This window comes from Cottoperca gobio, chromosome 15 (assembly GCF_900634415.1).
Source record: "Cottoperca gobio chromosome 15, fCotGob3.1, whole genome shotgun sequence".
NCBI classification, from domain to species: domain Eukaryota; kingdom Metazoa; phylum Chordata; class Actinopteri; order Perciformes; family Bovichtidae; genus Cottoperca; species Cottoperca gobio.
The window spans coordinates 11,154,871-11,179,174 of NC_041369.1; the positions used below are offsets into that span (position 1 = coordinate 11,154,871).

At 41.1% G+C, this 24,304-nt stretch overlaps 1 protein-coding gene across 2 annotated transcripts; it reads right to left on the reverse strand.

Annotated features, from left to right (window-relative positions):
* Positions 1-1,096: 1,096 nt before the first annotated feature.
* Positions 1,097-24,304, reverse strand: psme4a (proteasome activator subunit 4a). Of its 2 annotated transcripts, XM_029449321.1 has the most exons (47): positions 23,629-24,304; positions 22,239-22,379; positions 21,881-21,997; positions 20,476-20,532; positions 19,012-19,056; positions 17,786-17,935; positions 15,927-15,990; positions 15,759-15,833; positions 15,258-15,380; positions 15,066-15,158; positions 13,727-13,992; positions 13,376-13,562; positions 13,181-13,270; positions 13,013-13,077; positions 12,511-12,661; positions 12,322-12,420; positions 12,155-12,224; positions 11,966-12,033; positions 11,631-11,846; positions 10,787-10,944; positions 10,526-10,621; positions 10,067-10,122; positions 9,902-9,958; positions 9,714-9,769; positions 9,218-9,316; positions 9,061-9,123; positions 8,871-8,966; positions 8,561-8,692; positions 8,228-8,437; positions 7,058-7,194; positions 6,771-6,824; positions 6,560-6,689; positions 6,392-6,473; positions 6,135-6,288; positions 5,934-6,003; positions 5,683-5,808; positions 5,440-5,592; positions 5,115-5,219; positions 4,917-5,008; positions 4,703-4,834; positions 4,387-4,595; positions 4,192-4,277; positions 3,916-4,044; positions 3,151-3,306; positions 1,635-1,797; positions 1,414-1,547; positions 1,097-1,237 (listed from the first exon to the last, which is right to left on the reverse strand). In XM_029449321.1, the coding sequence occupies exons 1-47, from the start codon at positions 23,823-23,825 to the stop codon at positions 1,103-1,105; spliced, it is 5,544 nt and encodes a 1,847-aa protein (XP_029305181.1). In that variant the 5' UTR covers positions 23,826-24,304; the 3' UTR covers positions 1,097-1,102. The 2 variants fall into 2 exon arrangements, with proteins under 2 accessions (XP_029305181.1, XP_029305182.1); XM_029449322.1 differs by lacking the exon at positions 20,476-20,532.

Here is a 24,304-nt window from a genome sequence, read left to right on the forward strand (position 1 = left end):
GTGATACCAGGGATAAAAGGGACAAGGTCACAATTATGGACAGGCGGTGAGGTTATTTTCTTGCAACGCGACACATGAAATGGTAATCAAACAGTTCTCACAGCAAACGCATCACACAGAACAGCAGTGGGGAGCTTGCCCTCTCCCTTTCTTCGCAAGAGTAGATGACAATAGGCTCCATTGCTAAAAGCTCAGCCATCTACTTTACCTCAGAAATACCTTCTATGAAAAAAAGAAAACTTACCACTTCAAAAAAGTCAAATAAATAAATAAATATGTTTGTGCATATTTGCTATACAATGACATATACATACACACACACACACACACACACACACACACACACACACACACACACACACACACACACACACAATGCATATAATCATATATAGATCAAACAGTCACAAACATTGTGTGTTGCAGCCAGGAAAATAGTCAGTTCTCTGTGGCTTGTAACAAACACTTCACTATTCGGAGATAGTAAAGAGTATGTCTGACACTGGACATCGTGTTGGCTCAGAGTTGATACTTGGGATAGAATCCTGAGAAATGTGTTGGACACTGGCCGATGTCTTCAAGCATCCGATAAATGTACACACACATACACCAGTGCACATGCACACAAACCAAAAAAAAGAGGAAATAAAACTGTACAGTAATGTTACAAACTGCAGGTCATTCATTCCTGCAATGATTGATCCTTAAATATTAAGTATAGTAGAAATGTAAATGAGCTAAATACATGAATACACAACTTATCAATCCTTATGTGTGTCACAACTCAGTTGCTTTGTGTGCCACTCTTCTTCCAGGGTGATGCTGTGCCTTTCAGTCAAGAACTGGAGCCTCCTCCCCAATGCAGGCTGGTATCTGTAAAGTCTAGAGTTGTTCCAAACTGATACCAGTAAATCAAAAACAAACATCACTGTAAAAAGGTGGCGCGAGGAGTTTTCTCTAAATAAAAAAAAAAAGATCCTTTCAGCAGCTTTATTTGACCGTGTTCACTGATGAATAACAATGAATTTGGATGTGTGTGTGAACACATTCAGTAATATTCATATTTGAAGAACAGTGTGCAGTTAAAATGCTTTACCAGGTTTTAGGCATAGTAACAGGGGGAGACCAGCAAGTCGGTCAGTACCAGCAGCTGGTCATCTGTGAACTGCTGCTTATGTTGCTGCCAGTTGTCATGGTGAGTCCTTCGGAAATTTGACAGAGTTTTCTTCACAGTCATCTGGAAGACAAACACAAGTTATGGCTATGTTTTCATTTCTTGTAACACAGTAAATAATTGCCATGACATTGCACTGGTTCTGTTGACAACAAGAGCTATGCTGTTGGGGGAAAGTGAGGTTGAAAGATAATTCCACTGCAACAGTATAAAGGGGATAAGTAGGCGATCACACATACTTCAATGGGTTGTGTGTCATTGAGGTGAGCACTCAGGTCCATCAACAGCTGGGGCATCCAGGTGGGCACGTCATATGGGCTGGAGAGAATACAAGCGCTCAACCCGAGAACACCTGCATGGCGCCGCACCAGGTCTACAAAAACACAACAGGAGGGATTCCATTAAAATGAGAGAACAGCATATTGAGTACGTCATCACATATTCCAGACAAGTTCCTTACCGGCAGAGGGTATAGTGTCCACTGTAGAGCCGAGCTCCCTCTTCCTCTTCTTAGGCAGGCAAGTCTTGCAGAGAGCCTCAAAATGTGCCTGCATGGGGGCGTCCATGGACAGGAAATTGCACTGAAGAAAGCCGCTGAGTGTTGTGGCGGCCATTTCTCTTACCTATAAAACAAAAAGGCAGAAAGTGGAGATGTGGACATTTGAAGAGCATTGTGTCACTACGGTGCATTACAACACACATAATGGTGCAACTGAGTTAATGGATTAAATAGCGGATTAATCTGGAAATTTCTGCCAGTACTTAATATAATGATGTCATAAAAGGAACGAGGAGGAAATTGACAAGCTAAAGCAGACTTTGCTTACATCGTACATAAAGACAGCTGACCCCAAAAATCTATCTAAATTGATAAATAGTTCTACAGGCGAGAGGGAAATTATGTCGTTCGGAGTCATCGAGAGACAGTGTGGCTTGGATTCTCCATGTGTGAATCATACAGTCACAGGTGTTCTAAAGGTTCATCATATATTCTGGCAATTATGCCATCACTAACTAGCGTAGCATCTTGGTCTGGTCTTTTTACTGCCCATACTAACACACAAGCCCCAGCACCTTACCTACCACCTCTTGCTGCGCTGTATAACACATAGCAAAGCAACGATGTCATTAGGCAGGGTGTTCCACTAGTGTGTACACTGGCCAGCTGGATGGAAATAGCAGCCTGCTGGGGACTGGGGGTGGATGTGTGTGTGGGGATACTTCTCTGTAATGTGAGCTAAAACTGTCTGTTGCACATTTTATGTCTCTTTTCTCAGTGAAATTCTCAGCATGGAGAGTAAACTTATAAATGGGTAATATGCATATTCTTGAGCAGCGTTCTGCAGAAGAAAAACATATTTAATAAGAAAAGGAAGGTTCCTCATGAGTTAAGCTGGAGGATTTTGTGTAACACAGGTTACTTAATAATATAATAAAAGGAAGGGGTCACTGCATGCATAAAATGTGTCGTGTTAGCTAATCAAGTTCTGTGAACATTTGTATTTGTCTAATAAAGGTGATCCTGAAGAGTCATATATAAGGTCTATGAAATCAGCCTTAGGTTAGTTTAAGAGGCCAAATAAAAAAGGGTACTTCTATCCATCCCCCACTTCTCCTTTGTCTCTACTCCATCCCTCTCCCTCTCATCCTCCTTCAATCTGAACGTTATCTCCATAGCAACAGATTACTGCAGCCTGTGGTTTCCATAGCAACAGCTAGAGGACTGAAGGGGGGGTAGAGAGTGGAGAGCCAGGAGGAGAGTGCTGAATCACTACAGTGAAGCTGAAAGACAGTGAGACTGCCTGCTAGCATAAACAAGCATGTATTGGCCAATAGCTTGGCGATCATTATATAATCAAAGTGCCATACGTTTGCTCAACTTCCAACCATCTTCCAGTGACAGGTATGCCAGACTGACATGATTCAGCTTTACATTTTTAATGTTTCCAATGTTGTGAATGAATGGTTGTTCTCACCTCCAGCTGCTCATCCTCCAGCAGTCGTATCACCAGTGCCCGGACGTCATTCACTGCTTTCTGGTCACTCATGAAGGTGAACAGGTTGTAAAACACCATAATCTGGAGGTATGTGAGCACCGTGTAGCGAGCGTGCCAGGAGCTGCTGCCAGCAATCTGCAACACACAACAATAAACCCATCCCAAATCAATAACATACTCTGAGCATTTTGTTTCATAAGTAGAACAGGCCATGCCATGGATGAGTCCACCATTAAAAAGCTCCTCTTTTGGAGAATGCCACCCATTTAAAAAAATGTATGTGCAATGGGTTACAACAGTTAAATCAGAAATTGTGAGCATGAAGAAGTCGATCATGTGTGTCATACCAGTTCACAGCTTGGAACTGTTCAGCGTGTTAGTTAATCGACTTTGTTAATTACGTTGGCTATTTCTCTCTCTCTTCATGTTGCCCATGTTGTTGCGCATCCAAAAATCGCCAGAGAATCTTCCTGTCACAGTTACCATTTTCAGGTTCTCTCGCTTATTCTCCAGAGAGCTGAACACTATTGTACCGAGACAATTCCTTATTGAACAGATTCATTTAAGAATGGACGTTCAACAGGGCAGCCTCAAAAACCTCATTAAGTCATCATTCCCTTTGAACCTTTTATCCGTTTGCTTATTGGCATTGTAGGTCATAAGACGTGAGGGTCTGTGAAAAGCCCAGTCATGTGTGATGCAGCTAAAAAGTGGAATAATAGCCACAGCTGCCAGATGACTCACCTCCTGCAGAGCACTGAGGACCATTGGGATCTGTTCTGTGTAAAGGAGTCCCTGAGACATCAGAGACAGACAGGTCTTTGCATCCCTCTTCAGTTCATCGTAACTGTCGTCATTCTCAACTGGAGCAATCTGGCACAGAGGACAGAGATAGGTTAACGGAAAGGCAGGCGTCATTTTAATTCCCTGCATGGTGTATACATTAAGCGTTAAAATGTAAAAGTTGGTAGTGACAAGGCTAACTGATCAAAGCTTTGAATGAATGAGCGGGAGTTTCACCTTGAAGAGCAGGGGAAGCAACCGTAGTTGTTCTGGGACCGCAGTAGAGAAGGAGCGACCAGCACTTGCAATCAGCCACTTCAGCACTGCAGACAGGATATTTTTTACGTTTAAAAGAATGAGGCTTTGCTTAAGTTGTAGGTTTTTGAACTCCTACGATAACTAGTACTCACGGCGATAAGAACCTCGACCCACCTGTTTTGAGTAGCTTGATGGCCTGCGTCCTCTCATCCTGCTCTCCCACCTCAATCTCCTCAACCACGTGGTTCTGGATCTCCTCGTCGCCCTCGGTTAGAGGCTTCAGCTGCAACAGAATTCGCTCGGTGAAGTCCGAGATGCGCGGGGATGTGGTTGGCCGAGTGCATGGCAAGTTGACATCAATCATGAAGATGTATGTGAGAACGCTGGAAGCATATCAAATCAAAAAAGGGGGACAACATGAGACAGAGGGAAGAGGGAAATAAAAAAGGTTGATAATCTAAAATAGTGGGTGTAAAAAAAAGGACCTCACCTGCCAATGCGTTCTCGTACATTCTTGTACACCTGTGTAAGTTTGGGCTCCAGGTATTGTAGCAACCTGTGGAGGAGCTCAGGAACACGCCACTCCTGCTGAGCTAGGCCTCCCTGCAGCACATAGAGACGACTGGAAAGGAAAAAGAAACGCAATCATCACAGTTTTGTCAGTCACATCAACATCTGCTTCAGGCAGCAACCTTTCCACTCACCAGGCATCGACAAAGGAGCCCCCCTCTCCGTTGACGGGAGACTCCATTAGCAACTCAAACAGCCAGTAGAGCTTGCGTGGGTCTCTACTCTCCTGTACGAGACAAAAACAACAGAGTCATATAAAAGGAAGGAGTGACACACATTCAACAAAAAAGGAAGGCTAAAGACATGATGGGTATAAACGAGCAGGAGCTTACACAGGCTGTGGCAATGCAGGTGCCCCAGTCTGCATACGTTTCTATTGTGATGTTGGACAGGGCAGTACGGAGCAGCGGACACAACAGCTCCCAAAGGTTCTCAACCTGTAAAAGAGCACAAGTGTAGGTACCGGTTTATTAGCGTAGTAAGATCTATCGTCTGGAAAGACACTCAAAAAAGATTTGAAGAAAAAGCACCATCAGAAACCAGAGCATGATGTTATTATACATAGTATTTTTATGAAACTTTCCCTTGTATAAATTCTGATGACTTTTCCAATGTGAAACATAAAGCCACCACTACATGAGAGTTTCAATTCCGTACCCTTGAGTAGCTCCAGTGCTTGGAGCCTCTGATCAGTCCAGAGATGATCTCCGCAACACAGCGCTGTTTGCTCTCATGTGTGTCGGCCACTAGACGCTCCATGTGTGGCCGCAGCAGGGGGAGAAAAACGTCCCCAAAATTGCGGAACAATCCCTAAAAAAAAAAAAAGAGCAGAAGGAGTCAAATAAATGTCTTTACTGGCAGACTTCAGTTGCATTTAACACGACTCTGGTGGAATCTCACCTTGAACAAACAGAACCTGCGAGGGCTGAACTTGTCTTTGCCCTTACGCTCCTCGAGAGAGAGGAACTCGATGAACTGGTTGATGAATACTGGGTCTGAGAAGTGGTCGAAGATGATCTGTTCCCGCTGTTAGGAAGGGCATGAACATTTGTTTTACTAAATGCAGTTAACATTACGTTATTGGAAGTGTTGTATATTTCCCTTGGGGGGGAGGGGGGGGGGGGGGGGGAGATGTGTTATTGTGCACAAACCTCTGTCATTTCCTCTCTGGTCAGGTTCTGTTTGGGCTGCTCCTCCAGTGGTGCATAAATCATCAGTTTTCTGGAGAACAATAATGAGATGATGGCAAATAAAAACAAAGTGAAAGATGATGTCCAACACGTAACAAAATAATAAATATAACAACGCAGCAAAAGACAGTCAAGTGCAGAAAACAAGTGAAAAATGTGAACCTTGGCCAGCTGTAGTATCCCCAGTGAGTCTTCTCCACAAACACGCAGACATCCCAGTCCTGCTGTGTGCGCGGCAGGCTGCTGCTGTTATACTGGAGCCATTTGTTGTCTTGACGGTCCCCTGCTACAATAGTACTTAGCTCCTTCCCTCCACCTAACAAAGATGAGTGATTTTTAGAAACTAAAATGATATAAGAGAACATACATGAACTGTAATATTCATACACAGTAGACAAACAAAACCTTACGATCCTTACAAAGCTCAGACGGGCTGACGGGGACTTTCTTATGCGGCCTCTTTATTTGTTTCATTATCCCTGCCACAGCTGATATCGCCACCTAATGGAGAACATAAGACATTTCAAATAAAAATGTCCACAGAAAAGACATGCTACTACTTGTTTAATTAGTGGTGTATGCCACACCTTGCGGACATAGAGGGAGTCATGGTTGAGGCTCTTCACAAAGAAGGTAACAGCAGGTGGTGGGAGTTGGTGGTCATCTCTCAGCAGCAATGACATGAAGCCAATTGCTATGTGTTCGAACTTCCAAGGCCTGTAATGTTAAAGCAGGCGTTACAGACTGATGACTAAATATAAAACAGGATTTGATTAAGTAAATATTAAATGAACCTACATGTTGCTGTTGTTCAGGAAGTCCAGCAGATCACCAATAAGCTGTTTGTATTTCCTACAAACAAGTAGAACAGTATTAGTGTTTGCACCTGTTATGTAACCAAATCTATCTTGTTCACATTAAGGTTGTGTGCAGAGTAAGCAGGTGGGTCATGAGTTAGTACTTTCACATTTGAAAGACCATGATGTGAACTTGAGAAGTGGTTGCTCAAAGAAGAGTCTTCGTATTCAAGTATAGGTCTTTGGTGTGGTGATCATTCTTTGTCTTTGTTCCTGATGTGAACTTACTCAACAGACTCGGAGTTTTTGAGCTCCTGCCTCTTCACACTCTCTGCTACTTCTTCCTCTGGAGGAACAGGCTCATTGGGAACAGGATTTCCAGTAGTCATGAGTTGTTTGGCCACAACACAGCACTCACCAGCAATCTAAGGGGATAAAAAGACATTTTGTTAAAACCCACAGAGGGGTGACTGATAAAAATATTGCCTTTTTTTCTTGCATAGCTATGCTGGAGGGGAGGAGAGCAGAGAGTAATGGGGGGGGGGGGGGCGGTTTATTTAACTATTTCTTTTGGGACTAGCTTTTGTGGTAGCAAATGACTGAAATCTATATGTAAAACTGCTGAACCACTGTTAAATCATCTGTTTAGTAACTCAAAATGAGCTTTGTAACCTTTGAAACAAGTGAAGGTTGAGACCTTCCAGTCGTAAAGATTCTTGGGGTATGCTTTTTGGAAACTGGTTTTGACTAGATTTGTTTAGAGAAGACAAAATAGCCGAGAGGAGCAATAAACGCCTCTTTTTATGACCTTGTTTTCTTTGCAGATTTACTATAACTACGCTGGTGGGGACAGGAATTAATATACATGCAGCCTCTGATGTGTCTGCTTACTGGTACCAGAACTTTAGTAATACATTTATTTAAGACAACAGAGACTGACCTGAGTGTTTCTTCATTCATCAAGCTTTTAAGGACCATTTTTATGAACAACAGTGGAAGTGTGAGGTTTGTAAGGTCAATGTCGGTTAAACTTTCCCCTACAGTACATAGTAAAGAAGATTCTGGTAGCTTCAATAAAGCTGCTCCTGGGTGGATTCAAGGGCAAAGACAACGGCAGAGAGAGAGATGCTGTTATTCTGGTGCTAAAGTAGCAATAATCATTTGTTCTACATCAGAATTTTGTCTTTTTAAATTTAGTTGAATTAGACCCATGTGCTGAAACACTGATATTTTTAATGTTTATGACTTAATATTTTTGCAATAAATACAATTTCACCAAATACTTCCAATCAGGGAAAACATACGATATTTTGATGTAGATTATCGTCTCTCAGAGCTAACCTACCATTTCAAAGTATCTGTATTTGATTTATTGTGCTTCTATAAGCTCCTACAGATATAACAATTGCCTTTGATTCTATGACGCATTTGTGAAAGTGTTCGTAGTGTTTTTCTTACAGCGAAGTCAACGCCGATGGTCTCATACTGCCGATGGATTTTGTCTGCGAGGTCATCAAAGAGCCGCACAATGGAGGGTTTCTCCAGAGACATGGCTGAGCTGAGGCCAGAGCGGACAATGGCGGGCCATGTCAGAGCAATGCAGTCCCAGTCGTGCAAATTGGCCAGACACACTCCGCTGTGATTCCCCAGGAAACAGTACAAGGCACCCTGGAGAGGTACACGGAATGTTAATGAGAAAATATGAACATTTAATTCTTGAACATGTAAAAGCTTTGCTAGTTTCTATGCTGTAAAGCACAACTACAGGTGTGTCAGAGAGGACTGTAATACTTTGAACTGCTGCTGTGTGACACTGCTGTTGTCCGGGTTGAGAAACTCGAGGACGTGGGGGATCAGATCTCTGCAGCAGAAATTGTAGGTTCCCAGCGCAGTGTACAACACATTTTGAGCTCTGCTGCGTACCTGGAAGGTGATTAAAAGTCTCAGTTAGGGTATCATTTACTGACAAGTATTAACACTAGTCAAATGTCTTTTTGATTTATAATGTGTAATGGCTAATCCGTGACAAAAACAAAACAGGAATAAATGCCTCATTATGACGTAGATAATGTATTGCTGTGGACTGTGCAGTGGAACTCACTTGACTGTACGTGCTTGTGGAAAGCCTCAACAGATCTCTCATCAGCTCCTGGTGAATGCTCCTGTACTGACATCCTTCCACTGTCAGCTTTCGCAGCTAATAAAACACAAAGAATCAAAGTTATAAAAAGGTATAAATGGTAAAAAATACAATTATAACCAATATGGTAATATTTTTAAAATGCATTTACCTCATGCTGGAGCATGACTCGGTCTATTAGCAGTGCTCTGATGTGCTGCTTTCTGCCGTGGAGCTAAAAAAATACGACAACAAAGTATTATACACCGTCAGTCAGATAACAGTAGTATAAAAGTAACACAAGTGCAATAAAATGTTAGATTTCTCACTCTGTTTTCCATTGATTTCTTCACAAGGTTGAAGCTCTTCCAGCGGGAATCAAACTCATGTTTGTGAGAACCTTTGAATTGCAACAGGTCGCTGATAATCTGAAAGATATCACAGATGAATATATTGATTAGTGTTGGGCTGTGGGATCAATACATAAGCTACTGGCGATAGCCTGCGTCGAGACCTTGAGTGATTCAAGACGGCAAACGTGACTGAAATCAATGCAATGATAACCTATGCCTACACAATGTCCCACGCCGCTTATGATCATTTACAAACACTGCTCCACTGTGGCCTTCTAAAAGATATCATGCGAGTGTATGTTTTGTTTGAAGGATTTGTAATTTATGATTTGTAATAGACACGAGCCATGCACATCAGCAGATGCTGGTAGGGGGTGGCAAAGTGCAACAGGGCACATTTGCTCTACAGCATTAATATCGGCACATAATTCAACACATACCCATAAAGGTATACAGGTTACTGCCTGCCTACCTTGATGATGGAGAAAAGAGACTTGGTGTCATCTTCAGAGTGCTCCAGGATGTAATCTGCAAGAAGAGGTAAAGGAACATGAGACGGCAGGACAGAGACCTACAGTACGCTGTGAGCCTGTTAGGATGTGACTACAGCCTGGTTAGGGATGTAGCTGTAGAAAGAGTATAACTGAGTATAACACTTACGCAGCAGCTGTCTCATCACTTTACAGACAATGTCTCTGTAGTTCTCTCTGGACTGATCTGCAGGTAGAAATAGTGTCAGATTACACTACAACAAACACTATGATTTACATGTATTATGAGCAACACTTTTATCATCCAACAGTTCTTAAGAAGTGACTTGCGTACCATACTCCACTCCAGTGTAGAGGTTGGTCTCATCTAGATTCACCATACTATGGACCCTGGGGGGGGGGGGGGGGGGAAGCAGGTTCGAAGCCTTGTTAACTACTACATAAAGTGGAGTCTGAAAACTAATATTTTGAAATAAAAATGTGCCTCAAATCTGTCCAATATCAAGTCTTTAGGTGATTGTTTCTGTTTTCAGTATCTAAATGTGCAAATTCAGTAGGCCTTCGATCCATGTATTTCAATGCATGAGCCAGAAGAGCTGGTATTGGGTGCTTCTAATTAATCTAAATTCTTATCAAATATGAAAACAACAAACTCCTTGGTCCCTCCCTCCAGAAGAACCCCATACATACGCTAACTGTTTTCCTAGACTTTAACTAACATTTGTGAACCAACTGTGTCTTTCTCTGGTTTTCTTGGTCAGGTCAGTTTTAGCATGTTAATGCAACTGCTCACAGTTCGGGTATGGCCTCTCCTTTCAGTGGAGGCATCAGACTCCCAGCTCCGAGGAGGCAGTGCTGAATAATGGTGAGGCTCTGAAGGACGTCATCTCTGAAAAACACAAAATCAACATTTGATCTCATATATATATAAATGCATTATAGAGCCAAACAAAATAAAACACATTGAATGAACCCAGTCTACGTATAGTGACTTCAGCAGAAATCAGAATGTAATTTATGTAGGGAGCACAGGTAAACACTTGTTCCTCCATACCTGCTCATGTCCTGTTCTCCCTGTGCAAATCTCTGAAGGCGCTGAAGTTCAGGCTGGAGGATCAGGTCCAGTAAATAAAAAGCAAAGGATGTCTCTTCAACACTGGGCACATGCCACCGGATATCTAAATTCCACAGGTCCCCAGGCCGACCCCAGTCCTGCATGGGATAAAAAAAAACAACAATGTGCAAAGATTATGCTTATTATACATTAACTTTAGTTAAGTAGAAAGACATCAGGCTACAATAATACCACTTAATACAAGTGAACCAATTTGTATTATTTGTGGCACAACTCAGATTTCCACTATAGAGGTGTAATCAGGTCAAAATAAATTCAGATCTGGTGTGCATCGCATTCATATACAAAATAGGGTTATGAATATCTGGCAAATGCAACTTTAATCTAAACACATAAAATTAAAGACTGACGCCAAACATCATGCACTAATGCTGGACAATGTGCCAACTACATGCGAGACATCTGATCTGTTGTTGTGCAGGACACTGTAATCCAGCAGTGTTCTACTATCCAGGCCTCCACCAGGGAAGCGTCTTAATGGAATCAAAGTACGAGCTGTCTTCACTGACTAACTGTCTAACAGGAGGATTAATCAAATCAGGTCACAGAGTTGTACGGCTCGTCTCGTTTAAGAACAAATGTCTGTAACAGCAAGTGTTTCATTGTCTCTAAAACACCATCTCTTACTGATTTGGGGGGATGATAACAGAATTATGCTGAAAACATTACACAAGTTTAGTCATGAAGTTTGGTATTAAAGAAAGAAAGACTTGTTGATTACATGTTTAAGAAAATGTTATACCGATTTGATTATTATTAGTACCTTGATGGGTAAGTAGTCACTGATTGGTTGGTGGAAGCCTCCTGGCATACTGCAGTACTCTGTGGGGTAGATGAGGGCTGAGGAGCGAAGGATGTGGTGCAGCAGGTTACAAGCTAGAGTGTAGCCCTGCTTACACTTGAGGTGGAGCGTCAACTGCAAAATCTGGACCAGGTCAGAACGATAGGGCAGGATCTTGTCACCATCCACCCGGGTCACCTGGGGGGCCCACGGAAAAGAGGGAAATATATAGTGAAGTACAGAATTATATAGAGGGGGTGGCAGTAAATACAGGAACTTAGGGGCTAAGTTAGTACATTATGAGTGGTCTAAATCACCTCAGACAGGAGCTGGAGGTTCCACATCAACTCCTTGTCAAGCTCCTCCTCGTTCAACACTTCCTCATCTGTTTACAAAAACAGTGTATGTCAGGCAAATGACAAAGACTCATGGAAGAAAACACAAGTTATGCGTTTGAAACCCTCCTCTTATAGAAATGCGTATTCCTGTGTGTGACGAGCACTTACTGACAGCAATTTGGTTTATGGCATTGCAGCAGTGTGGCACAAACACCTTCAGCGACTCTGCAGGGTGACACTGAAAACAGAAGCACAGGGAGACGACCCTATTAAACCAATAAGCTCCAACAGAGGTTATGCTTCGGGAACCACATGAAGAGTCTGAGCGGACTCACCTTGGAAGCAGCTCTGCACATGTCAGACACCATTCTCCCAGCTACACGCGTCTCAAAGATGTTGGTGGTTGCAAAGTTGAACACCTTTTCCAGAGCCACCTGTCAAAAGAATGTGACAAATGTGTTCATACATGTAGATGTATACTACATGTAAAAAAGGAATGAGACAAGTTTGTGAAGAGTGTTAACCTTGAAGATGTCCAAGGAGCACTGTGTGAGGATGGTGCTAAAGGTGGACGACAGGCCGAGCTCCACCAGACTCTCCAGCTGAGTCATTTTCTCGGTTTCCGTTTCCTCACGAGTTTGTTCCAGAGTACTGCTGTCTATCAGGGCAAAGCATCTGTGCAGAGAACAAAAAGCATGAGTCATAATGTTCAGATATCATTTCACTGTGTGTTATGATGCTACATCTACAATGCTGTGAAAACAATGTAAGAATATTAAGTCATCCAAGTGTGTTCAAATAAACAAGTTTTAAAGAGCAGTAATTATGCCGTCTCTACTTACTCTTTAACGAGAGAATTCACTTTGAACTTTTACAGAAATTTCTTCCAGTTAACTGGACATCTTGTGTTAGCAACTATATCTTTGACCAGTAATTTATTGTAGATAGGCATTAATAAGTTGACCTAAAGAATCTGCTGCTGACTTGTTTGTTAATGCAGAACACCTTCTTCAAACCTCCACGCACCTGTCCATGAACAGAAGCACAAAGTCTTCAAACTCGGCTGAGGCTGAGCACAGCTCTCTTTCCACCTGAAAGTCATACAAAACAATATGAAAAATCTATACGCAAAGGACCATTTAACACCTTGCATTTGATTTATTGCCGAGGCGAGGAAAGATAATTGTGATTCACCTCTGTCAAGTCAGTTCTTTCATGTAGGACGGACGAACAGTCCACCAAAGGCACCAGAGTCACAAACGTAGCAATAAATTGGAATGTGATCTGTGGGGGAAAGGGATGTTTGTATCAGACTGAAGAAGATTGACAAAAACAAAAATACAGTAAGAGGGCTGTAAGAAAATAACCATGGATAATACTAGACCGCACCATGCACTTGCTGAAGTCATTTGGGTCAACGCCGGGCAAAGCCCTCATGAGCAGGGGCAGCATGTGAGTGGGCCCCTCAGGAAAGTGCTGTCCACCTGACACTAAGCTTCGTGCCACACCAATCATGCAGCTCAGAGTGGCTGTCAGCTGGTGGGGCTCTGTTAAAGTCTCCAGAGCAGGGTATGTTCTAGAGTAGAGGCAGAGAACAGTTAGCCCTTTGTGTTCATTTCAAAATGAGGGCCTTGTCTTTTATCTCAAGCGGAAAACTAGCAACAGTGCTCCGGATTCTTAAAAAGCAGAACTTGGGTCAAAGATGTAACATTGAGATTCTCCAGTACAGTACAGACTTACCTCTCCAGCACGGGGGGAATAACCAGCTCAGGCCTCATTAGAGCGAGGTTTTGCAGGGCCTGGGCTGCATCGAGACTGCCCGTCTTGCTGAACATGGCCAGCAGCACCGGCTGCATCATACTCTCCACAAATGCTGTGATATCCTCCTCTGTGAGCTTGTGACTGTCTGGTATCGGTGTTAGCCACGTGGGCTTTCTGTAGCGCTCTCGGTGCAGCCTCCGTACCACGCTGGCTGGGAGACGTTGAAGCAGCCTCATGAGCTTCATCTGGACATGAGGGCAGAGGGACAGAAGGTCGGATACATTACAAAAGGTGGACAGTGTGCCTCGATGTAGTCTGAACAAATGGAGCAGTAGAGGATCTGGACACACAGTTGACACAAGGGACGTACAAACACAAACCAAGACACAGCTGTGTCTCCTTGTCGCGTATGTATGTGCAAATTATAGGATCGCTTTAATACAAGTCAAATAACTCGGGTATGACTGAAATGTCATCAGGCAAAAAATAACTTTATTACACAGTGACATAAGAGTTTCAATTTCTAATTTTCCTCCAGTCAGTGGCTAAGCTGAGGCTCTGAAAAGACATGAATGATATATCATGAACTGACTTCAGCAGTACTTTCTACTCTTAGTTTATTGCAACACGCTGTCTACGTGTAATAAATGACCCTCTCATGTGTATCCAAGCAACAGCCTAGAATATACACAAACACATCCCCCTGCCAAAAATAAAGGTTCATGTATGAGGACACATTGCTGCCTGTGTTGCTTCAAATCTAGTAGCGGTGGTTCCTCAAAAACAGAAAGGTATTTGGCCTCACTCCCGGTGACCTTTAATGGCATTGTAGCAATCTCACTCACATGTTATTTCTGAAGTTGATACAGAGATTCAGGAAGCTTGATGACGAGTGACTGCACACTCCGTCGTTGTTGGAAAAACATGATGTCATATATTTCCGTGCACCAATCAGAGTTACATATACAGCTACATTTCAATTAAAAATGTGATGATAGTTGTGAGGGTTGTTTGCTTATGTTGGCACCACTGTCAATCATCTCCGATTAAACTACACCTTTAGGATTTTTTTACTTTGATTGTTGCGTATTTAGTCATGAATATCTAAGGCTATGGACAAATTATTATCTTTTCCTCAGCTATGTTTGTACTATTTATTTACCAAAGAAAAATAGGACCTGCTGACCCTGTTGCATCATTTAAAAGGTTGTTGATTCAGAGCCAATTATGTTGAACTGCTGCTCAAGAACATTTATATTTCTAACAGACCGTCTAATGAAGCAGTCTCTTTGAGCCAAACAAGTAAGCAGTGACTCACCAACCAGCGGCCATGGTTTGACGGGTGGAAGAAGGATGTAATACTGTTGAAAAGGCCACTGAGCTGTGCTTGAGCTTCCTTGCTGGGTCCTCCCTGAAATTGACATAGTAAGGGTCAATGTGACAAGAAATCTCTACACAACTGTCACTGCAATTATTCACCAAACACGTTATTAATCACCAACAAACTAACCAGGAGCGATGAGACCCAAAGCACCACATGGCTGATGTCGTAGGCATTGGTGACATATCGCGGTACCATCATCTGACTGGTCCCCACAGGGAGATTCAAACTCCTCAAAATTCTTGTGAAAATCTGAAAATGTGAAAAAAACAACAATTAGGGTCTAATAAGCCATGTCTGATTATTTTCATGTGGACTTTTTTGATGTAAAAAGCAAAAGCCCATTACATTTAATTGGGCTTAACAGGTCAGGAGTGTACATTCATGTTTATCAATAACTCATGCTAGTGTTGTCAAAAAGCATGATGCAATCCACTTTCCATCAGTGAGCAACAGCAACAAGGACACTCGATAGTTTGCCAACAAGCAGCAATTGCTATGAAATACACACCATGAGCGCAAATCATAAAAGGTCAGACCACACGTGAGAGCATGTGTCACAACTTCAAAACAAACAAGTATCGGTACTAAACTGCGCAGTAGGTGAAGGAACATTTTTTTTTAACAAACCTTCGGGATGTAAGGGTCCCAATCAATGTAGCCAATGTTGTCATTGGCCAAGCGAGCAAAGAGGTTGACCAGATGCTGCAAAGATGTAGGAAAACATGTTACACTGGGTAGATAGAAATACTGACTATTGTACATGGAGGCATCTTTCAAACAATTTAATCTACTCACCACTTCCCAGCTTGGAAGATTTTGCACAGACAACCATAAGGTGATCAGCTCGTCGAACCACAACCTGTCAGACAAACGCATGGTTACAAACGCAGAAGACAGCCCTACTAAGTACGTACATGTGACATTTAACAGAAAGGCGTTAAAAAGGGACATTTCAGTGAACGTAGGGTTCTTCTAATGTCACTCTTCACTGGCTAGTTTAATAGGTACACCTGCCTAAAACAATCTGAGGTAGAACTTTATTTTATGGGTCGATATGTTTCATGTTTTCATTCCTAATTGGGCTTAACAGGTCAAGAGTGCGTTTGTGCTTATTAGTAACACATACTACTGATGTTGTCAAAAGGGATCAGAACAGCCACTCTGTGGAAACGCAAGCATGATGTAAGTGGCCTCTAATCAGTTACCAAGAGAAAGATCAACAAGGAAACTTGATAGTTTGTTTCTCTGACAAGCAGCAGTGGCCATGAAATACACACCATAAGCCGAAAGGTACTCAGTAATAGGTACACTAGTGTAAAACAAGTTAGGATAGTGCTTTATTTTATGGGTCCATAATTCTGAATAATTTCCAAGAAGTTAATTATGAACTATGTAATTTGGTGTTAATTATCAGGAAAATAAAACAAATAGTTTTCAATGTGTAAACTGACAATTAATTCAATACAATTAATTGCTAGTTTAAGCTAATTTAGAATGTTTTCGTCAGTGCACTGCTGAAATGTGAATATGGGCTGGCCTTGTATACAATTCAACAAAGATGGGAAATTAAGTTTTCCAAAAACAATTAATGATAAATGAATTAAGTTTGAAATGGAGCCGTTTTTTCATAGGAAATTATGGACCCGTAAAATAAAGAGAAAAATGCTGTCCGTGCTAACAGTGCCCAGCATTCCTGTTGCCAACTGCTGCTCATCCCAAATGTGCTCTATTGGGTTGGGATCTGAAAAGTACACTGATGTCCCTTATAAAATCTTATGACCCATTTCCACTGCATGGCACAGAACGGCTTGACTCGACTTTTAATTTACTGGAAGGACATTTGTAAAGATGGCAGCCTGCATGATCACGACATGGTCAATTGACGAGGTGCAGACGTTCCTGCGTGTCGCGTTGAAGATGATTTCACGCGGCATCGCTATGACTATCAGTGATAATCCTACCTATATTGACAGGATATTATCTGCAGTGGAAAACGAAATCTAGAAATGCACCCAGTATGAAAGTGAGTTGAGTCGAGTTGTACCATGCAGTGGAAATGAGGCACGAGTGTGATCACTTGCTTTGTTCCCCTGGTGTACAGGAAAGGATGCATCTGTTCTGCCCTATGCAACATTGCTGAGGCTTTTGGGAGACGGTGACAAAACAAAAAAAAAGGGATGCTCCGCCAGAATTAAGGGGACCTAAGAAATCACTCACCACATCTCTACACTATGGTGTGATGATGTGGGAGGGTTGGAAAGCCGACAATACGCTAATGAATACAAAAATGGGTTTGATTACTAAAAAAATACTGAGAATCAGTAACAGGAATCAATGAGGGTTTCATTCAGGAAAATATAGGAAACTGCAACTGGATCTTGGTTCTCGTTTCAATGTCGCACTATGCAATTCTCCCCCGCACATATTCACAGAGGCACTTTTTTCATTATGCCAGCTCTGAGCTGCTGCCAGTCATGACCCTCAGCATTTATATATGGCTGACACAGAGCTGCTCTTCATTCATTAATCTCTCCTCGCATTAGAAGCCAAGCTATTCTCCACCAGATCTCAAGGCAAACTAGCAGAACTAGTTAGTCTTCAGACTCGAGCAATCTTGGATCTCCATACGTAGGAGACAATGAGAAGTTTCTTACTTGAAACCCTTGTGGTGCAGTTCTGGAGGCAAAGTTGTGGGTAGAAAGAGCTCAAAGTAGCTGATTGCTCGTTGCATGGTGACATCAAAGGGACAGAGGAGTGGTCTCCATTCATCCAGCATCTCCTGAGAAGCAGACGCTGGAAAATATCTGTATAAACAGAGAGAGAATAGCAATTTGATTTTTTTTTGTCAAATTAAAGGCATTGACAAGTCATTCACCAGCTTATGTATAGGTATGTATGGACACTTGAAGCATCACAACCAGAAGAGCCACTTAGAAAGCACTAGAGATGCTCTTAGGTTCCTTACAAATCACATTCTCACACACGACAGATGATTTTATGATGACCAGGCTCTACTGTCAGACTTTAAGAAAAACGTAGGCTACATTCATATAAAGTTAAATTAATAAGACCTTATGTAATAGTTTCAAAGCAATAGCATACAACTGTCCTCATTCTGAATTGATATTCATCAACACCATCTGTATGAACCAGCAGCTACTGAAATTTCAATGTTGGAGCGCAACAGTCCACAAACATGAGATTACAAGTCCTACACCTGGCATATTTTTAGCTGTTAGGGTAAAGTGTGTGGTCCCACAGGGGGATTTCATGGTTTATTATGTGCTTGTGTAACACTGCAGGTTATTTCAGGTTACAAAACCTTATTAGCAATTCCACATCTATTGGAGGCCTTGAAAAAGAATTGTCACTTCCAACCAAGGCCACTTCCCCTCTGTCTCACTGCTGATCCACAACTTCCGCACACTGACAGAAAACCCTCACACAAGACAGAATTAGAGATAATAGGATTATCTGCCTAAATGCAAACTGAGGGACGAGTCCTAGCAATCACGTAAGATATCTGCAGGCGCACAACTAGGGAAAACAATCAGGGACCTGCTGGTGACAGCAATGCTTTGGAATGATGAACCAATATAGCAAAGCCTAATGCACAACAATCAAATTATTCAGAAGCCAAAATATAACCGACGTTAGGGGGTTTTCTCAGCTCAGATTAACAGAATTGTAATTTTCTATATATCCTTCTTCCTATTATTGAATGTCTTTTCAACTTACTAAAATCAATTTTGATACAATCAATGAATTCTCAGAAAAAAAAAAAATACAAACATTTTGCAATCTCATTTATACCCTGTAGGAGCCAACATTTTAAAAGAAGAGACAGTCATAGCCACATACATGACAGAGATGTACTTACGGTCTGCAGCTTTTCACAAGTGTTTTCAGTACATTTTCCACAGAGCTGTAAAAAAACAAAACGACAGAGGAATGTCATGACATGTCAAAAATAACCTCAGAAACACTGATGTTAAACAATCTTCACACCAATGCAACTTGACTCTGATTGCATGCACACATAAACTTCTTTAAAAACACCTGACTGGTGTACGGTGAACGAGAAAATCTTAGGAACTGGTGTGTCGTGAGGAAATTGTAATAATACGTCATTATTTATGGACTGTAGTCAATTCACAGAAAATAAACATGCTAATTGTTGTTGTCGACCTTTCTGGCCGGCCTCATAACAATATACAGACTTATATTTCACTTACTGTTCATTCATAACACGTCGCTTTGAATTCAATCACATCTTTAACACTTTCGTTAGAAGTGGTTTTGGATTTAGGACTAATAATAAAATGTCTTACACATCACAAACTCCTGACATGATTATCTTCACATGGTCACATAACTGTGTTGAAAGCTTTGGACCGATATAACCACAGCTTTTGAGCTCCCAGCCCACAATCCCACCGATCTGCTTGCATGCAAGCTCAAGCCATGCCATGTGGGAAATGCCCTGCCAATCCCACTCAACAACTGGTCACTTATTCTCCACATCATTCAAGCCTTTTTGTAGGTGACATACTCAACATTTAACACAAGCTGAATTATGGGTGACACTCAAGCCGAACTGCAACTATATAAATGCATGGGTCTAGCCCAATGCTTAGCACTGTAAGACCAAAAACACACAGGCCACAGACCAAGTTCAAACTCATGCACTGCAAATCCAACAGCAAGAACTAATCAAACTGAGTGTCCCATTACAAACTGATCAGACACTCAGGCAGAAGGAACCCCAGACTACACTATATGACCTTTGTATCTGAGTTGAAATGAACCCTCGCGTTCACCCCAATGCATTCCAGGAGGGGAGGAAACGTGACAAGAGCTTGCGCTCCTCCGTGACTCCTGAAAATGCTGTGTAGTACTGCAGGTATGGCTAAGTAGGGATAAGTTACAGCAAAACTAAACAAAAATCAGCAATAGTAACACTAATGCCACTGCTAAGCTTATGAAGAAATACATGTTATATATTATAAATTGTTTTTCTTCCTGGTATTGTCATCATCGTATTGTTACTATATTGCTGCCACTTAGAAATAAGATAAAAAATAAACTACACTATTGTCTATCATCAGTCTCTCATGGTTGATATGGGGGATAGGAGAAGGGTAAAAAACTCTGTTAGCTGCAGTGCGACAGTCTCCAATATGAGTGAAATGTTAACATTGCTTAAGTCTTGATTTTTCCTGTCACAATGTGGGGTGTCCAGTTTTTGTTTTCACATGCAATGTATAAAAAAATAATAAAACAAAAACAAGTGCCTCAAAGAATGAATTCAAAGTAAAAACACAAAGAGAAGTATTTTCCTTACCACCTCTGAACCAATTTTAGCATTATGTGTTTAGAGGATGAACGAGGCCTTGGAGAACTGAATGTGAAAGGAGACAAAGGCATAAAGAACACATTCAGCACACGACAGTGCCAATAACTCAAAAATATGAACATACTATGCATCAACTTATACAATTTATTATGTCATACCAGAGTATCATGTTTTGTATGCATGAGTATAGTTTTGAAAGAGGTGAGCTGGCAATCAGCAAAAGGAGCTTGCTTTCATCAGCTGTAATGTAAAAGTGACCTACGTGCTTGTAAAAACGTACAATGTTCCCATAGCACCATAAAAGAGCACCTCGCACTGCTTGCTACTTCATAAGGAATGTATAAGGGTGTTGTATAGGGTAAACCGACATTTAAGCTTGTCTCCAAAACTGTGCTAAAAGTGAAAAGGTCATATAGGACTTTGTTCCTTGTAAAAAGTTATGAAAGGTATGTGGCGCACAAAATGTTCCTCGTTCCCCAAAAGCTGGTCCAATCATGCAAACGCAATAAGATTTTATTCAAACTACTGAAACCCATAACCTAAGAAGAGTAATCAAAGTTGGCAAAATTGGCTTATGGAACTATTTCCCTCGATATACAAATATATCTATGTCTCTACGATGACTAAAATATTCTGTGTGTACAGTTTATTTTAGTTAAGTCGTCAAAGCACAAAATTAACAAAGTGAAAAATGTGCTACCTTGATTTTTAACATTGATTAGACTCTCATCATATAGTATTTACTTATTGTAATATTCTAAGTCATTGGTGGTTCTTAATTACATAACAAGGGTGTGTGATACTCTAAAAGCCATCTGGACAATTAGGAAATGGTCGGCAATGTATTGGTTAACAGTGTAACCCAAACAAGGTAGAAATCCCAGTTTATGATCAGTTCCAAGATTAAAAAACTTTTACCCACTACATTTAATTTTCAGGGATTTTAGTCTTACTCGTTTCAACATTAGCTTTTCCAGTAAGAGGAATTCAGTCACTTGATATGTTCTGTTTTCCATGTACGAAAGTACAGACATGCCATAATGATTGTTTTACTTTCTAAAGTATTTTCCCACAATAATTACTTTACTATCAACAAGATCTGATTAATTCAACTTGCAGGGCGAAGAACACACTCCAGGAAGTCCTGCTGGAGCTTGAGGACTACCGAGGGTGTAATTGAAGGAAATACAAATTAAAACACTTAACTGTCCAAATGTGGCTAATAAACATTATCTGATGTACTACACATTCAAACGTATACAATTTAATTATAGTACACGCACTTTCCTCATTGGATAGGTCAATAGCATTTCCGATGTTATATGATTAAGCATGCTCTAAGAGGTTAAAAACAACAACTAATAAACAGCAACAGTCAAGAACTAGGGCATACTTGGGAAACCAGTTGAGGCCCAGATGCTCTGTCTTGGAGAAAAGAATCCTGTCATACAGCTCATACAGTGGTCTCCACATCAACTGAAGGTCATCCCTTGACAGTAGTTCCCTTTTCCTGTAGGATAAATCAAACATGCAGATGGATGAGAATAACACACAGATCCTAGGGCATCATACAGCCTTTGCGTATGAAAGAAAATGGATAAGATCACAAAATGTATTAACAATAGAGGTTGCAGCATTTTTAGCATCAAAGCTTAGCTCTTAGAGAAAAAAAACGATTAACTAATGAGTTAAATGTGCATGTTTAACATGTGTACACGTTTTTAAGTAGAACAGATGGGGCACATTCTTACTTGAGGAGGTTGATAAGAAGCCGTGCAAGGCCCTGCATCATGCTGATCTCCAGTTTGGGGATCGTCACTAGCTCATAGAGCAGCTTGATGAACAGCACATGGTCTTCTTTGCTGAACTTCCGCCCATACAGTCTCATGTACCTAAATAAAAAGTACAGATTTAGGAATTTCAGGGATGATTTCATCCAGTTTCAACATGCAGTTAGCACCCCTATGAGCAGCATCAACAACACAAATGTAAGGTGCTTATGTTCTCTTGTGTGTAAAAAAGAAAAGACAAAAGGAATAAGCAAACCGGTTCATTTAAGGTTCATATTGTTTTAGACACAACTAAAGCTGAATAAACTGTGTTGAGACCTTTGAAATTGACCATTAAAATTGTTTGTATTGCAAAAATACCAGGGAACAGAATCTGGGTCAACTCCACAGTAAACTTTCCATCTCTGTGAGCCGGCAGTGACTCACTTTTGGACGGAGCATTGCGCCAGCACTGGAGACTGAAACGGATTAAAGACAGCACAGCAACCAAGTACAACTAAATGAAACAATACTCTAATAATCCACTGTTATATGGATAATATTTAGGCTGGCGCAAAGTGACTCATTATTAAATAACTGAAAGATAAATGCATATAATATTGTGATATATTGTCTCATAAAGTCAAGGATAGGAGTAAACTTTCAACCGATGATGATCTCAACATTACACTGAATATCAAAAACTGTGTATTTGAAGCAACCTTAAAAGAAACTTGTGAGACCATAACATTAAAATGTGTTATTTATATTTTTAGATATTTGTTGTGTTGACGCCTGAATCACTGATTAGTCTACTATGTTGTAGTATTATTGTCTATCTGCTTAAGTTGTACCTACTTTTAAAGTATATCTGTATTGTGTTTCTATATCCAGAACCCCAGGAAGACTAAGTACATGTGATTCTTACAGTAAACAACAATGAACTGACTGGGTCAGGTTGAGTTATTTACACTGTATTGCCCCAATTATGAAGCCACAGTCACTGACACAGTCCCTTATCAGATACGCTGGGCACTTTGTAGTTTCAAGGCATAAACAGCCAACGTTATAAAAATTTAGAGTGAACCCATAAAATGACAGGCTTTTACAGGATAGTTTCTGAGCCTGACATTGTCCAGAGAGTGTACAGTTGCAGCAGGAACCAACTGTAAGCCTAGTAAACAGTATATATTTATTGTTGCCCTACAGCCAAATACATAATGTACACAGAGATGTGTTGCACAATAACTTATGTTACGCAAAAGTTTGGTTATCTACTTCAAAATGATCAAGACCGAAAACAATATGCAGTGTGCAACAACTGTTAATGGTACGTGAAGATACCAAAGATTAACGTTAGCTAGTTACTTACGTGGAGAGTTTCCTTGTCCAAAACAGCACACCGGGCCATATCTCTCTGAGCTGAACAGCTCGGCACAGGTTTCCTTTTATTTTACTCAAAATATCATTGGATTCCTCATCTAGCCTATCCGCGTACGGTAGAAGTTTGTTGTATACGATGTCTTTTTGAGGAACAAACCCCAATGTATCAGACTGCGCCTTTTTCATATCACAAATTCTAACTAGCTTCAGTATGCTAGCAAATGTTACTCTGTTTAACTTCGCTCGTGTTCTAAGTGCACGTTGTTATGCTACTTGGCAAATACAACGGCTAGCGATTCCACAGCTAGCTACCTTCTCTGATGATTCGTTAAGGTTGTTATGGCCCACACAGTGACTAAGTTACGAGATTCACAAGTTGATGACACAATAGCTAGCCATATAGCTTAAGTTAAGTTAGCTTCCTTAACCGGAAAACATTAACATGACCAATGTCATCTTTTAAAAATATTCAGGCTAACGAAAAACACGAGTTAGTCTAGTGAATGCGTTTGTACTCCAATTCCTCTCTTTCGGCTAACGAAATCCTAAAAACCTGACAACAAGCTAACAGTCTAGCTAAAGTTAGCTTTCTACTACAAAAGCACAGTCATATCCCAAGGACTGTCAACGTCGACTGATTCATCCAACTACGGCAAAGCAGACGG